At 37.6% G+C, this 16,538-nt stretch overlaps 1 protein-coding gene across 2 annotated transcripts; it reads right to left on the reverse strand.

Moving 5' to 3' along the window:
• Positions 1 to 10,414: 10,414 nt before the first annotated feature.
• Positions 10,415 to 14,892, reverse strand: LOC127098575 (protein SLOW GREEN 1, chloroplastic). 2 transcript variants are annotated; one of them, XR_007793384.1, is made up of 3 exons: positions 13,711 to 14,892; positions 11,370 to 13,418; positions 10,415 to 11,277 (listed from the first exon to the last, which is right to left on the reverse strand). XR_007793384.1 is itself a non-coding variant. In XM_051037200.1 (2 exons), exon 1 carries the CDS (start codon positions 14,832 to 14,834, stop codon positions 13,743 to 13,745), a length of 1,092 nt encoding a protein of 363 aa, XP_050893157.1. In that variant the 5' UTR covers positions 14,835 to 14,892; the 3' UTR covers positions 10,415 to 11,155; positions 13,711 to 13,742. The 2 variants fall into 2 exon arrangements, 1 of the variants encoding a protein (XP_050893157.1); XM_051037200.1 differs by lacking the exon at positions 11,370 to 13,418 and having other exon boundaries at positions 10,415 to 11,155.
• Between the last annotated feature and the right edge of the window lie 1,646 nt (positions 14,893 to 16,538).

The following is a 16,538-nucleotide window of genomic DNA, read 5'->3' on the forward strand; positions in this document are numbered from 1 at the left end:
GTTTCAATAACTCTGATAAAATTTTAAATCCGTTTATTTTCAAAGAGGTGATCTATTCACCCCCCCCCCCCTCTCGATCACTAGCCACACCGTCTAATAGTGCCCCGGTGCACCGGAATGAAAGTCACAACGAACGTTGGCATCATACCCAGCAGGTATCTTCGTCAACGAAGCCATGGTACGCAATTCAACAAACCCTAACCTGAGTAGTTCGGGCAGCAACTCAGCATATGTCATAGGTAACGGGTCGAAACGACGATCCGGCATTCTCTGTCTCGGCTGAAATGGACGTTGCTGCGGTTGTTGTTGTTATTGTGGAGCTCTTTGTTGTTGTTGCTGAGGTTGAGATTGGGGTGCTGGGATAGTCACAGCGGCAGCCTGACGGTACTGTCCTCTGTTCACATTCCTCCGATGGTGCACAGCATTAGTCTCACCCTCTCTCCTTCGGGGTGCCCCAGAAAATGGCTTTTTTGAACTGGAAGACGAGGAACCAGAATCCTGAATCTTCCCTGCTTTAATGAGGCTCTCAGTCCTCTCCCCGCAGATAACCACATCAAAGAAACTACCAAACGGGAAGCTCCCCATCCGATCCATAAACACTCCTTGCAACGTTCCGATAAACATATCGGTCAACTCCCTCTCCAGCATCGGAGGTTGCACCCTTGCGGCTAATTCACGCCATCTCTGGGCGTACTCCTTGAAACTCTCGCCTGACTTCTGACACAAGCTCTGTAACTGAGTTCGGCTCGGAGCCATATCCATATTATGTTTATATTGCCTTAAGAAGGCTTCCCCCAGATCTCTCCAGCTTCTAACGGATTCCCTTTTCAGCTCCATGTATCAGTCCAAGGAAGCTCCAGACAAGCTGTCCTGGAAAAAGTACATCCACATCTTCTCATCGTAAGTGTATGCGGAGATTTTTCTGTAGTAAGCCTGCACATGGGTGCGAGGACAAGAAGTACCATTATATTTGTCAAAGGAAGGCGCTTTGAACTTATAAGGGATCCTCAGCCCTTCAACCAATCCCATATTTGTAACATCAAACCCCAAAGAGTTTTGACATTCCATGGCTCTGATCTTCTCAGCTAAGGAATCAACCTTTCTGTCCCTATCTTCAGTTCTTCCCACTTCGTCTTCATCACTGAGAAGGGTAAACATATCTTCCTATCTATCAACCAACGGAGCAGGCTGGCGAACCGGAGCACGGGTTGCTCGAACATTAGCAGTTTCAGCAGCAATAGGTTGTCCATTAATTCTGATACCCCTTAACTCGTCACCCACAGCATAGTTGTTGACGGGAATAGTAGCACCAGCAACGTTGTCATTAACAGGGACCCCCTCTGGTGAAGCACGGTTGACAGGTGGAACCACAATTTCCTGTCTCTGAACCAAAGCTCGAAGCTCCTCCTGACCTTGCGCAACCCCTTGCATCATATTCATAAACTGGGTCATGTTAGCCCTCATCTCAGCCAACTCAACTTGAACTTGATCCATACTTCTCCGTTGATTCAGTCTTGTCGCGTAGCGGTGCAGATGACGATCAGCAATCCTGCCTAAGACAGGAACCAGAATGAGAAGTCTTGTTCAAGAACACCTGTAATGTAAGAATGATATGTGTATGGTGCGTGTGATGCGTATGCAGGTTAACTTTTCTTTTTCTATGCATTATTATTATTTATTTTTGAAAATAAACATGCTATGATGCACAATGATGAGGCCATGGCAGGTTGGCTGAGTATCTCCTGGCACAGGATCAAAACTTCGGCATGAATTCGGCACCGGAAACCACAGATCAAAGTCATCTGGAACCCAAAGTCATCGGGAGCCCAAACTTCAGAACCAAGTCACCATCTGAGCAAGTATCCTCAAATTCAGCCCAGGGATCCGAAATAAACGGAACCCTCTGATCAATACCAGGGTCAAACCTCCGACGTCCAGAAATAAAGACCCATAAATCCATCTGAACCATAGTCACCATCACAGAATCGCTGACGGAACCTGTACTTGCAAGAATCAAACCCTCCCCTCACAGGTGAATTCTAACAAGGTCATCCTAAGGCGGACAATGGTCTCGACAATCGGGCAAAGATACTCAACGGGTTTGCCCTTTCGGGTGTGCCGTTGCAGCTCTCTTGAGATCATTTAACCCAAAGATCCGGGAAAGAACGGTCACCGAAGTCAACATCTCAGATGAGATAACCCAACCTAAGTGGAATAACTCCACCCGGAAGGACTCTCTCAGATGAACCTCGTCCGGCTGTGGCATCACGTCTCCGTATCATGTCGTACAATATGTGAAGAAACATGAGACCACGCTAATCCTAGGTGTATACTCAGGCCTGGGTATTGGGCCTCACTCAGAACACCCACCCCAAATCAGAGGAACCCACCTGTACAGAATCCAATATGATGACAGTATGATGCATGCAAGTATCTATGCAAGTATATACAATCACAGCATAATAATGAATGCAATAAATAAAGCAACAAAAGCAACCAAAACTATCCTAAAGAGCGCTAGGACTGACTCGCTTAGGGAAGATGGACCAGCAAGAGGTCAACTTCTCTCTTCTCCCCAGCAGAGTCGCCAGCTGTCGCATTACGCGAAAAACTGGCGGGAAAAAAGACACAGAGCCGCCACCGTGCGTTATTTATCCCAAAGGAGGGAAAGGAAACGCTCAAAGTAAACCTGGAAAGGACATAGTCTCGCGACCAGAGATTGATAGGATCGGGAGTCGGTTATGCGAAGGGAAGGTATTAGCACCCCTACGCATCCGTCGTACTCGACGGAATCCATGCTCAGAAGAATAGAAGAAAGGTTGCTAAAGAAACTGCTCAAAAACTGCACAAAACTAGGACTGAAACACAGATGAAAGATGGAAGAAACGGGACTCGGCAGGATATCGCATCCTGGGCCTACGTAGTCTGTCAGACACAGACATCAGATTCGACGTAGTTCGGGGATAGGGGAAACATGCTCGCTAGGACGTCGCATCCTATGCATACGTATCTTCTCTGACCGGAGAAGAATCAGAGCACTCGTAGCTCGGCTAACGCACGCCAAACAAAACACAAACAGGAAACCAACTGCCAATCGTTGGACTTACGTCAGACTCCAAACAAACAAACACACACGGGAAACCAACTGTCAGTCGCTGGACTTATGTCAGACTCCAACAAGCAAACACACACAGGAAACCGACTGCCAATCGCTGGACTTATGTCAGACTCCAACAAGCAAACACACACAGGAAACCGACTGCCAATCGCTGGGCTTACGTCAGACTCCACACACACAAGAGGGTTGAAAAAGAAAAAGGGCGCCCGGAGAGATCAGCTCATCTCCTGCCTACGTACCTCATCTGGTATGAGGATCAGGGCGACGTAGTTCCCCTTAACAGGGAAAGAACTTATATCCTAACCAGAGACTAGGGAGATAACAGACTACTAGGGAGACTACGACTCGAGCCTAGAAGTTGTCATGCATACGATCCCTATGTTGAAGTCTCTAACAAGAGTTTGACTCACACAGGCAGTGAGTCAACTCAAGTCTATCTCTACGTACGTCAACTTCCTCAAAAGTTGATCATACAACTCCTACAGAAAGGAGATGAGAAGCTAAGCAGATAAACATCAAAAGCAAATAGCACGCACTATACACAACCAAGGGGGCTCAAGCAAGGTTAGGCTTTAGTCAAGGGGTCATGTCGACCTCGACAAACAAGCCAACTGGAATGGGGTGTTTTGAGCTCTTAACCCTAACATTGAGAGTTAGGGTGAAGCAGATGAAATGGGAAATGAGGGTAAGACCTCATAGCTCTTATCCCTGGCCGGGGAGAGCTTTAATCAATAGAAAGTGTGGGAGTTCAGAATGAAGGAACTCTTCTCCACAAATGACTGACTCTATGGACAAGATTTTGGGTTTTTTATTCAAAGTGCATCAACACATGGTGTGAGCAAAGTGAATGACACAACTAAATAGCAAGGGATGGATTACACATCCCTTGTATCTGCCAATTGCCTCTTAAGAGGACTTAACCTGCTTGGCACAAAATTAAACAACCACAAACATTGCCTCTTAAGGAGGGCTTCAGACAGGTGCCTGCCAAAGTAACATGACAGGTCTTCCAGACTACATGAAGATTAGGGATTATACCTAAGTGGTATGCCAACCACAAGCAAAAGCAAAGCAAAGTTCAAATGAACTTAAAGCAACTTAGGTACCTGTGGAAACAACTAAACAAATCAGTACAATACTCAGACAAACAGACAACAGTCAATAACAAACAGACAATCCCAATGTACAAAACATAAGCCATAAGGCAAACTCAAGTGACTTATCATCAACCTACAAAATAGCAAATGTTAGCAATCAAAAGCAAACATCAACATTCAAATGATGAAGCAACATCAACCATGGAGATTGGATGCTTAAACCTGAAATTCAAAGCTCACATGTAAGTACATACCACTAGGTCAAAGCCTAGGGTCAAAGGTGAAGAAAAAATTCAAAACAGGAGCTAAAATTCAACACAATGCAACTTCAAACACATATTAACATATCCTAAAAAGGATCACATCAAAATCATCAAGCAAAAGCATTTCATGATCAAAAGAAGTCAAAGACAATTTCAAAGCTCATATTTGGACATCATGAATGAAAATTTCAAATCAAAACAGGAATGATTCAAATAATTCTGGAAATATTCATGAGCATTCAACACATCCAACATGACTAACATACAAAAAATCAGAAGCATCAAAGATCATTTGGCATGGAAATTAAATTGCACAAGTTGAACAACCAAAGGTGTGACACAAATTGTCACACCATGCAAACATGTGCATAAAACAAAAATGGTAAATGGGAAATATACAAAACCAAGCCTAAAACATCTATTAACATGTCAAGAATCATCATGAAAAATTTCATGTCAATTGGATTAAAATCAAGCATTTCACAATAGAAAGAGCAAGGCAAGGTCACAAAAGCACATATGTTCACATATTCTAACACAAATCAAAAACCAGCCATGCACCACTTTAGCAATTATCATCATAAAAATCTAGACAAACAGAGGATCATGCTACAAAAAATTTGGAATTATTTGAGCCATTTTTCAATTTGTTATGGATTTTTGAAGTTGGATAAAAAATTGAAATATGGAGGGAAAAGTGAAAATGCTGAAAACATTTGAAAATTGCACACGCTGGGAATCGAACTATGTATGGATTTGAAATGAAGCGCTCCAAGTACAAAACGCTGCCGTTTTGCCTGAAAACCCTAGCGAACCTACTAGCGAGGGAAAAACCGTCACAAAACGGACGCAAAGATGAAGATCTTCATCTTCTTCACGAAGAAGAAGATGAACAGTGCATGAACTTCAAGCCAATTTCCAGAAATTTCCAGAAATCCAAAACAAACACACCATCATGCAGCATATTCAATGGAGATCATAGATCAACAAACATCTAAACACAAATCATCAAGAATAGAGAGAATCGAGCAAAATCATTTCAACATGTCAAACTTCAATCACACATATCTCATGTTATAGTGCATCATTTCACACGATTTTTTCACCAGAATTATCAGTAAACCTAGATCTACAAGAATATGTGCATAAATTGCAAAATTAAAAGGTTCGAAAATTGACCTCTTGAAGAGCAGAATCTTTGAAATGCACGATCCACAGCTTTGAAGTATTCAAATCCACTCTACAATGCTTGAAATGATGTTTGATGAAGAGATTGAAGCTTTAAGGTGCTGGATCTAGCTCAAAACAGAATTTCCATTTTCATCTTCATGAGCTTGCTACACTTGGTTCTTGCTCGAATTTCACAATCTAATGCTTGATCTGCACAGAATCAAAGCCAATGAACAAGAATATGGAAAGAAATTGCAATGTTATGAAGAGAAAATTTGAATTATGAATGGAAGAAAATTTTGGAGGGAGAGAGAATTTGGATCTTGAAATGTGAAAAAATGATTAACCTCCCCAAATTCTGTTAGATTAGAGTATTTATATGAAGTCCTAATCAACTTGCTAATCCATAATTAGTTTGGTTAATGAAAATAAGGTGTTTTGCAAAAAATCAAAATTGCATGGTGCATGTAGTAAACCCACGTGAACAGTACCACTTCCTTCATCAAAGTTACTTGAAATCATCTTTTAAACACAATGGCAATGGTAGAAAGTCCATACAATGCACCATTTTTGAATTTTGCAATTTCCCTCCAAAAAAGGCATGGATTAACAAATGATCATGTGATGACAATTCATGCAATGTGATGAGGTATTTGGAAAGTATGAGTCAAGAGGAGAACAATGCAAGAAGAGCCACTCAATTTGGAGTCTTGGTTCAAAAGATATGGCCATTTGAAGTTTCAAGCACACTTTGCAATGATTTGATCATAACTCTTTGACCATTCATCAGATGCTCATGATCTTGGACTTTTTGGAAATGGGAGAGAAAGATCTTCAACTTTCATGTTGGACAAAATTTCATTTGAAGCTTCTTTGATGTTGGAAATTTGAGTTGAAGTTGGTCCAAAAACTTGCCATTTTTGGAAACTTGAAATTACATGTCACTTTCCATTCTGGGAAACTTTTGATCTGACTTCAAAACCTTCAAGGTAGATGTTTGACATGTTGATTAAACCTCTTTTAGACATGAATGAAGTGTCTCAAACCATTTCTCCACCTCCTAGCCCTCAGTTGACTTGCAGTTGACTTTTATGGGCCCCAAATGACCAGAAACTGCACTGTGGACTTTGAGCTTTCAACACTTGACCAAATTGCATCAAAATGAACCTTGGGTGCACATAAGCTTTCTAGAACAACCATAGGGCCTTTATCTCATGGAAAACCTTTGCTCTCTTGCACAGATGAATTCTCCTGATACAAGTCTTGACTGATGAAATGTCATGTACTATGCAATGTTAATGCAATGTTAATGACCTAAAAATGAAATGAATGTACCAATGGGAGGTGCAAATTTGAGGTGCTACACCCTGTAGGTTTTCGTGACGTTGGCAATTATATTAAATCACGCATTTAACATAATAAACAGTGAGCGGTATCTAGCAACACATCACTGCTACCCAAGACACGAAAATGTCATGTGATCTGACAAAACCTTCTGTGATAATACTTATGTGTATAATTATCCTTTTGCCCTTATGTCTATATTGAACACAAGGCATAGACCGTGTCATCCTTGTTCAGTTCAATATTAGGCCCATAAACATTTATCCTGTTATGCTGGATGGGAAAATTCCATCTAGGTCACTCATGTCCCTCAGCATGCTTCGTGGAGTACCCATCAACTGTCTTTATGGTTATCCAGTTACGGACAACGTTTGATCAGCAATAAAGCACTCGACTCTACATCTAGGGTCCATAGTGGTTTCAGGTCGAAGAGTGGTATACACCATTATCACCATGAGAATAACTTATGACATTTTGCATAACTTTCTATATAGTATTCTCATAGCGGGTCAATTCGGTATAAATATTACTCCTAATATTCATACCTATGTTTAAGACTTGATAACTCTTTATCCATGATCCATGAGATGTGATCATCAGTCTACAAACATAATAATCTTAATGCTTTAATGTTATCCCACTTCACACTAAAGCTCGACTACGGATACTTTAAGAATAGTGTCCTTATGTTTAATGTGATCTCATGATTAAGTCATACTTGATACATTAAACAGACTAGCTATTCTAGGGACTTTATTAAACAAACGTAATAAAGAAAAAGTCTTTTATTATTAATAAATAATTCGATACAAGTACCAAAAGTATTGGCCTCTAGGGCTTACACCAACAATAAGGCCTCCTCTAAATACCTCTGGCTCAGCATACTCAACAGTCTCATCAGTCAGAGGTGGCACAGGCTCAACAGCCTCATCAGCCGGAGGTGGCACAGGCTCAGAAGCATCAGCAGTAGGATGTGCCTCTGGAACCACTGGTGACTCGAGTACATTCGGCACCTGAATAGGTGAAATGTGGCGCATGCAGGAGGATGGAGGAAGTGATGTGTCGGTGGGTGAAACTCGTTTCTTACGGGAATAAGTAAATGAAGAAGCATAAGGAGAAGCATGAGCCCCTGAAATATATGCATCTGCACGGCCAGAGGGAATAAGAGCCTCTGAAACCTGACTCTTCTCCCCACGCACTGATGCATGTTGTGGAACCCTCTCGTGCCTCAGTATATCGTGTCTATCAACCATAATATTTGTAAATTAAAGTAAACCAGGCAGTTAATGTAAGTAAGCAACACTACAAGCAAGAAAAAGAAAGACTTAGAAAATTACGGAGATGTGTCTCCAGTTACTAGAAAACTTAAACGTTGAAATTTTTTAGAGATGCATCTTCAAAATTTTATGCAAGTCAGCAGGTGCGTCAATGACGCCAATGGACACATGCAAACACAAAAAATAATATTATTTTGATCATTTTCAGCTAACAGACATGTTTTACACTATGTCTAAACTATTATTCATATAATTTCTACTCAGTTCTAACCTTAATCATCAATTTCTACTCATTTACACAAAAACTCATAAACTTTTCAAAACATCAAAAAAGTTACAATTTTTCACTTTGCTTCAATGATGGATAATATTTCTGATGTTGATTGAAAATCCTTTGAGCTTGATTGCTTGATTTTGGACTTGGTGATGAGAAACAATTTGAGAGAATTTTAAAGAGGTTTTAAGAAATATCAGAAATGAGGAAGGAAAAGGATTTTAACACGATATAAGCTCCAAAATATTCTAGAGATACATCTCCAAATTAAGTTCGAAGATGCATCTCTAGAATATTTTAACGTTAACTAAAAATTGAACGCGTTCAAAGATGTATCTCCAAAATATGGACAATTTAAGTATTTTTCATATGGGGTCTAAATAACATATAGTGTGCGTTAAGAAACCCCCTTAAATTTAATCATTTTATCAATAAAGTTATCGTTGTAAATTAGTTTTTGAAGGCGCCAAGGAATGTACCATACATCAAGTAACATACAATTTATAACTATATAAAATATAAAAATTTCTTATCTCATCCTAGGGAATGGAAAAACACCCCGTAGAAATCAAAAATGTCTCTCTGATTACGGAAGCTCATCTCCAAACGCACCTCATACATACATAATTCATTAATTTTTTAATCACACTCCAATTCTATGAATAAATTTATTCCGAAAATACATTTTCGTAAACTCTCCGAAAATGTATTTTCAAAACCTATTAAAGATAAGAAACTTGATAAAAAAAACTTGTTAGTGCATCATAACAATCTCAATTTTCAGAAGAATTTTTTTTTCAAAATTGAATTCACTTAAATTTTTATCTTGCAACCATTGAGTATATATTTCATGAAACACAACTCCCTAGTCTCAAAATTTTTATTATTTTTTCCGATGGAAGTTTAAATGATTCATCGTTGCAGAGAGTTAAAATTATCAATGGACCATGACAACCAAATCTCCAAATTTTATTTGAAGTTTCTTACTCTTGAATCTTTGCCACAATTCATGACTTTTCCTCAATTATTTTAAGGACGTACAAACGCAACCAATCAGTAGGTCTCAAAAATGCATTTCCAAAAACTTTCCAAAAATACACTTCCGAACTAAATTTATACATAAAATTGAGACAAGATTCAAAAATGAATAGATTATATATACATAGATACAGATACGTTCAAAGATACATCTCCAAAATTTAAAGGTATTATTATATTTTTACGAAGTGTACTAATAATATATATGATGCATTAACAAATCCCCTAAAATATGACACTAAACAAATCCTCCCATGCGACTAAAGCAAAATTTACGTCTGCAATACCGATGACTCAAGCTGCATAATGACTCTCTTTAGGTCTAGTTCTAGTTCAAGGAATCATGCATCTTCTACTACATGACTTTTCAGAACTTGCCTACAAATTATTCTTACTTTCGTACTGATTTGGAAATATTACTAAAAGTTGATTTTTAAACTTAATAACTAGCCAGCCACATTTACATGAAAGCGGTATTTAAATATAAGGAGATTATGGAGAATAAATGCTTGAAAACAGAGACGAAGTGCTTCATGACCTTCTAAAATTACTGATTGTGAATTTGGACTCAAAGAGCTTATGAGTTTAAACTCTGTATAAGTGTTACTATAAGATATCATGTATTAGTTTGTACTCAAAGAGCTTATGAGTTTAAACTTAATGACCTTCAATAAAATATCATGTATTAGTTTGTACTCAAAGAGCTTATGAGTTTAAACTCTGTATAAGTGTTACTATAAGATATCATAGAGTTATGACAATAACCTGGACCATATTCTAATTCATATGCTATTTTATAAGCACTTATGTCATAAGATAAGCCAAATAAGATCTTCCAAAACAATGTACCAAACATGAATTAGCACAATTAGATGCCATGGCAAATACAATTCTAATAAAACATCTCCAGCAACATAGACTAAAGTTATTATTGCTACACATGATTGCAATTCTCAAATATTTGCTTCTATTCCTCCTTTCTCTAGCTTCTTCGACAAAAACTTTATCTTCAAAATACTCTTTCTAAGGATTGGAACAAGTTTTCTATACTCCTAAAACAGCTTCTAAGCTTCACCATTCTTTCGAAGCAGGGCATATACAAAACCCCAAAACAAATAAGCATTTTATTCAATAAAAGCTTATCATGTAATCACTTATAAATAATTTGATTCAACCGTCAAAGTTGTTATTATAAGTTATATTAGAGAGCTTATGACAATAAGCTAAAACCAACTTATTTAGATATCATAAATCATAAGCTCTTGCAACAAAAACTAACATAAGCACTTATGTAAAAAGAGAGAAACAAATAAGATCTTCCAAACATACCCTGAATTGAAAAAGATGACAACCTCCAACGAATTATAAGACAACTATAATACAGTTTAACATTTTGCCAAATAACATGAAATATGTCATCATCAGTGAGGGACTTGTACCCTACCTTCCTGGTTGCCTCCTTTGTCTGTACTTCATTTTCATCGAATCCTTAGTATGTACTTTGGCTGATCAGAAATTAAATCCTATGGAGTTTCATAGATCAAAACAGGAATTCTGCCCTTCAATGGACACTCCTATGCAAATTTAAGGCACAAGATGAGAAAAACTTGATATATCCACCAAAAAACTCGAGCTATTGTAAAGTTAAAACTATCACCATAAGCAAGTTAATCACCTAAAAAGTACTGCCATTCACCTGAATTACAACCCAGATCATTAGAAAAAATTAAAGCAAGGCATCATAACATAACTTTAACAAGAAAAACAAAACAAGATAAGTAACAAAACCTCTCTAAAGAAACAGAACATGATTGAGATTATCAAATCTCTGCTTTTATCGCTCCCTTCTCAAGCTTGTTCAACAAAATCTTAGTGTTATCCTCAAAATACGTTTTATAAGGATGATTCTCTGGAACAAGTTTCTATACTCCTCAAACTGTTTCTCAGCTTCATCATTCTTTCTAAGCAGAGTATACACAACACCCTGACACAAATAAGGTCTAAAATCACTTGGTTCTTCTTTCACAATTTTCTCATACACCTTCAACGCAGCAGAATAATCCTCTTGCATTACCTTCACCTGCGCAATCAAAAGCTTAAATTCCCTCGCTTCTGACTCCATCTTTCCTCCTCAAAAAACCTCACTTCTTCATCAACCCTATTCAAAATTCGCTATGAAAAGACCGCAATAAGCTTCAGAATTTAACGGATCTTTCTCCAAAAAAAAGTTCAAACCCATTCTTAGCCAATTCGTGTTCCCCGTTGTAACTATGCAAATGTGCTTTCAGTAACTGTAAATCAAATTCCTCCGGTTCGAGTTCAATTAAATGGTCCACGGCGGGAATTGCTTCTCTGAGTTTTCGCGCTCTCACTTCTTCCTCCGTGAGTGACCTACGTGTGTCTGCGTTGTTGGAAGTTTCGATCAGGATTTCATCGATTGGAATATCATTTTCTTTAGTGGATAAAGTCTCTTCCGTTGTGGCGGTGGTGATGGCAGTGGATGTTTCCGCCGGAGATGAAAGTGCTGAAATGGCGGTGGTGGCGGCAGTGGAAGATTCGGCTGAAGGAGGTGGAAGTGGTGATGTGGCAGTGGCGGGATTTTGTTGAATGCAAAACAAGAAGGATGTGATAACTGCTACTGCGACATAAGCGGGTTCTAAGAGAGGTGAGAAAAAAGGGTTTAGGGTTGAGTAATTGGGAAAAAGGGTTTTGGGGTTTTTGGAAATGATCGTTATTTTTTGGTGAGGGGGAGGATGAGGATGATGAGGCTTTGATGGATGAAAATAATAAGGGGGAAGTGGAGAAGTGGTGAGTATGTCATAAGAAAGCCCAAATAAGATCTTCCAAACACACCCTAAATTGAATAAGAAGGTGGCAGCCTTCAATGAAATTTTAAAACAACCATAATATAGTTTAACACTTAGCCAGAAAAACAAAATAGCATGAGATATGCCAACATCATTCAAGTACTTGTACATTACCTTTCTGATTGCCTCCTCTGTTTGAATTTTTGTTTTAGATCAAATCCTTAGTTTGTACTTTGGTTGACCAGAAAGTAAACTCTATGGAGTTCCATAGAAGATCAAAACAGGAATTTTGCACTTCAATGGACCCCCCTATGCAAATTTAAGGAACAAGATGACAAAAATCAAAACAAATCATCTAATGTGCTCATGCTTATAGGACATGAACATATCTGACATCAATACAATCGACAATATGCAGCATTGTGTAGTTTAGATATATGTAACACAGTCCACAAGATAGACAAGTTAATGTCCATCATTCAAAGTTGAGACAGAAAATGCAATATTATAAGAATACCAAACCATGTTTTAAGTAGCTCGCGGCTAAAGAGCTATACCATAGAAGAATTTGATGCTATTAAGTACAAAATATTGTCAAAAAGCGGCGCTCTATAACACTGCTACAAAGCGGCATTTGAGTGAATGTTATGTTTTGCAATCCACAATTAAAAATAATGTATTGAATATGAATTAGCATAATTGGCTACCGTGAAAAATGGATTTCTAATAAAATTTCTCCAGCAACACACCACCAAAGGTATAAATGCAAAGCAAATTCAAATTTCAATGTAAATCCTAGTCACTTTCCACGGAGTTTCCTGTATATAACTCTCCAGTTTACCAAAATATACCAATAAAAAATGAACTCAATTTTCAAAAACTACATTTTTACAAAGAATTTTTTCTGGTATAGACCATTATGATTATCCTATATCAATATCACTGTTGTGGCCAATGAAATGTATTAACACTTGAATACTTCTCAAAGGATAGGAAGAAGATCCATCATATAGAAGGAAGTATAACCAACCTGCGTTGCAATGAAAGTACTTACATGATGCCCTGAAATGAAATTAGACTAATATACCAATTCTATTGTACAACATTGAAAGATAAAAAAAACTGGTATAAAACCTTCACTATTCATATATCCACCAACAACTCGATCCACCTAGTTTCAAACAATCACATGAAACAATATAATCATCTAAAAGAGTACTATCATTCACCTGAACTACAACCCAAATCATTAAAAAAAAACTAAAGCATGGCATAGTAACATAACTTTAGCAAGCAAAACAAAACAAGATAAGTGACAAAACCTCTCTATAGAAACCGCAAATGATTGTGATTCTCAAATTTTTGCTTCTATTCCTCTCTTCTCAAGCTTCTTCGATAAAATCTGAGTGTTATCCTCAAAATACGCTTTATAAGGATGATTCTGTGGAACAAGTTTCCTATACACCTCAAACTGTTTCTCAGCTTCATCATTCTTCCTAAGCAGAGTATAAACAACACCTTGACACAAATAAGGTCTAAAATCACTCGGTTCTTCCTTCACAATTTCCTCATACACCTTCAACGCACCGGGATAATCCTCTTGCATTACCTTCACCTGCGCAATCAAAAGCTTAAATTCCCTCGCTTCTGACTCCATCTTTTCCTCCTCGAAAAACCTCACAACTTCATCAACCCTATTCAAGAAACCCTCCAACGGCTCATTCAACTCCAAATTCGCCATCAAAAGACCACGATAAGCTTCAGAATTTAACGGATCTTTCTCCAAAAAAAGTTCAAACCCGTTCTTAGCCAGTTCGTGTTCCCCGTTGTAACTATGCAAATGTGCTTTCAGTAACTGTAAAACAAATTCCTCCGGCTCGAGTTCAATTATACGGTCCACAACACGAATCGCTTCGCCGAGTTTTTTAGCTTTCACTTTCTCCTCCACTAGTGACCGAAGTGCGTTTGCATCGTTGGAAGTTTCAACCAGGATGTCATCGATTATAATATTATTTTCGAATAAATTCTCGTCCGTAGTGGCAGTGGAAGTTTCCGCTGGAGGAGGTGGGAGTGGTGATGTGGCGGCGGCGGGATTTTGTTGAAAGCGAAATAAGAAGAATGCGAGAACTGTTACAGCGACATAAGCGGGTTCGAATAGAGGTGAGTAGAAGGGGTTTAGGGTTTCGAGTAATTGGGAAAAAGGGTTTTGGGGTTTTGGGGAATGGTTGTTGTTTTTCGGTGAGGGGGAGGATGAGGATGACGAGGCTTTGATGGATGAGAATAGTAAGGGGGAGGAGGAGAAGTGGCGGGGAGGTTGAGGGCGGAAGGAGAAGGTAGAGGAAGGGGTTGGAAACGGAGAAGGGCGGTGGGTGAAGGAGAGGTGATGATAGTGGAGTGTTTTAGGGAGAGTAGTCATGGCTAAGGTTGAAGAAAGCGATATTTTCATACTAAAACACTGTTTTGATATTGTATATATTCACGGATTATCGTTAATTCTGGGCTAAACCCTTTTCGTTGGACTTGTATCGTATGTCGCTTAAACGGTGTCGTTTTGGTTTCTTTCATTTTCTTTTTTAGGAAATATACTTACTCCTTGAGGTCCAGACAACAATACCCCTGATTTATATATATATATATATATATATATATATATATATATATATATATATATATATATATATATATATATATATATATATATATATATATATGACATTTACTTACCATTTTTGTCTAATATATATTTTAAAGTTAAAAGAATATCGATATTATTTTAATAGATTTTAAAGAAGATTAGTGTAATTTTTTTAAACTCTTTTTTTTTAAGTCTAATCTCATATAGTGACACCTTTTAATTTTTAAAAGAAATAGTTTCATTTGCTGTGTCAAATATTTGTATTTATGATTATGTTTTATGGTTAGAAATAGAACGTGGCCTTTTATTGTGAAATTTAGTAAACAAAAAAAATTATTTTATTTAAGGAATTAAACTCGAAAAAACGTCATAATATATTTGTGTGAATCATAAATTTTAAACAAGTTTGACATCAAAAATCAAAGTGTCAAATTTGAGAATAATGACAAATTAAATTGTAAAATTGAAATGCAAAGGAACTTAAAAGAATGACGGAAACTAAATTCAATGCAATAAATGATTTGAAAACAAAGACTTTAATTTGTAAAGTGGAACGCATACGTGCCTTCTTGACTATTTTCTCACAAACAACACGGATACTTTGAGTTTTATCGAATTTGTGTATAATTGCGGACCCTTAAAACATAAGTGAATGCCTACTTATATATCAACCTTAAGTTAACAGTCTATAACGGTCAACTAAGCATAACATGTCACGTCTTCGCCTCTCAAAAACTAGTAAACTCCCTGGTATCTGAATAATAGTAATTTCGACCAGAGTTTATACTCATTTTTGAAAAATCAAATTCGTCGAGATCTTCATGGTCATAACAAATCATTTCAACTTTTAAATAGTCATTATCACCTTTTTTTGAAAATTAATGCTTAGTGTCGAAAGTCTGTGATAAAAAAATTGTCCCCCAAAATGGCATTTTTCGATTTTGAATCAAAAAGAAAAGTGGCATTTTTAAACGTATTTTCAACAATGTTCAAAGTCTTTCGCTGACGTCATTGTCATTATTACCAATTTAATGCACATTGTCATTTTCCAGAAAATCTTTTCTGAAATTCATTATTACTCCTATTGTCTAGGAGATCATGGATTTGCAGGTTTTACTAACTTCTCCCTTCTTACCAAGTTTTCCACTTCTCAATACACGGGTCGTTTCACATCACCACGCAAGTGTCCACCACTGACCATGAAAATGTCTCTATAAATACTCATTACATACCCTTTTCTCACCTGCTTCGTTTTCACTCAGTGCTTCATACCAAAGAAAAACCATTTTTCGCAAAAAAAACTCAAAACTTTAACAATGGTGTCATACCCAAAAATTTAAACTCCTATCTCTTGTTTGACTTTTGGATTAAGATTCATTTGCCTACCATTCATGTCAATCTCATATGTATCATACAAGCACCTTAACATTCATAAGCATATTCATATATTCAAAGTTTTATAGTGGGATTCATGGCATTGCAGTCATGAGGAATGATCCCAAACCCTATCTCTTG

The sequence above is a fragment of the Lathyrus oleraceus genome, chromosome 6 (assembly GCF_024323335.1).
Source record: "Lathyrus oleraceus cultivar Zhongwan6 chromosome 6, CAAS_Psat_ZW6_1.0, whole genome shotgun sequence".
NCBI lineage: Eukaryota > Viridiplantae > Streptophyta > Magnoliopsida > Fabales > Fabaceae > Lathyrus > Lathyrus oleraceus.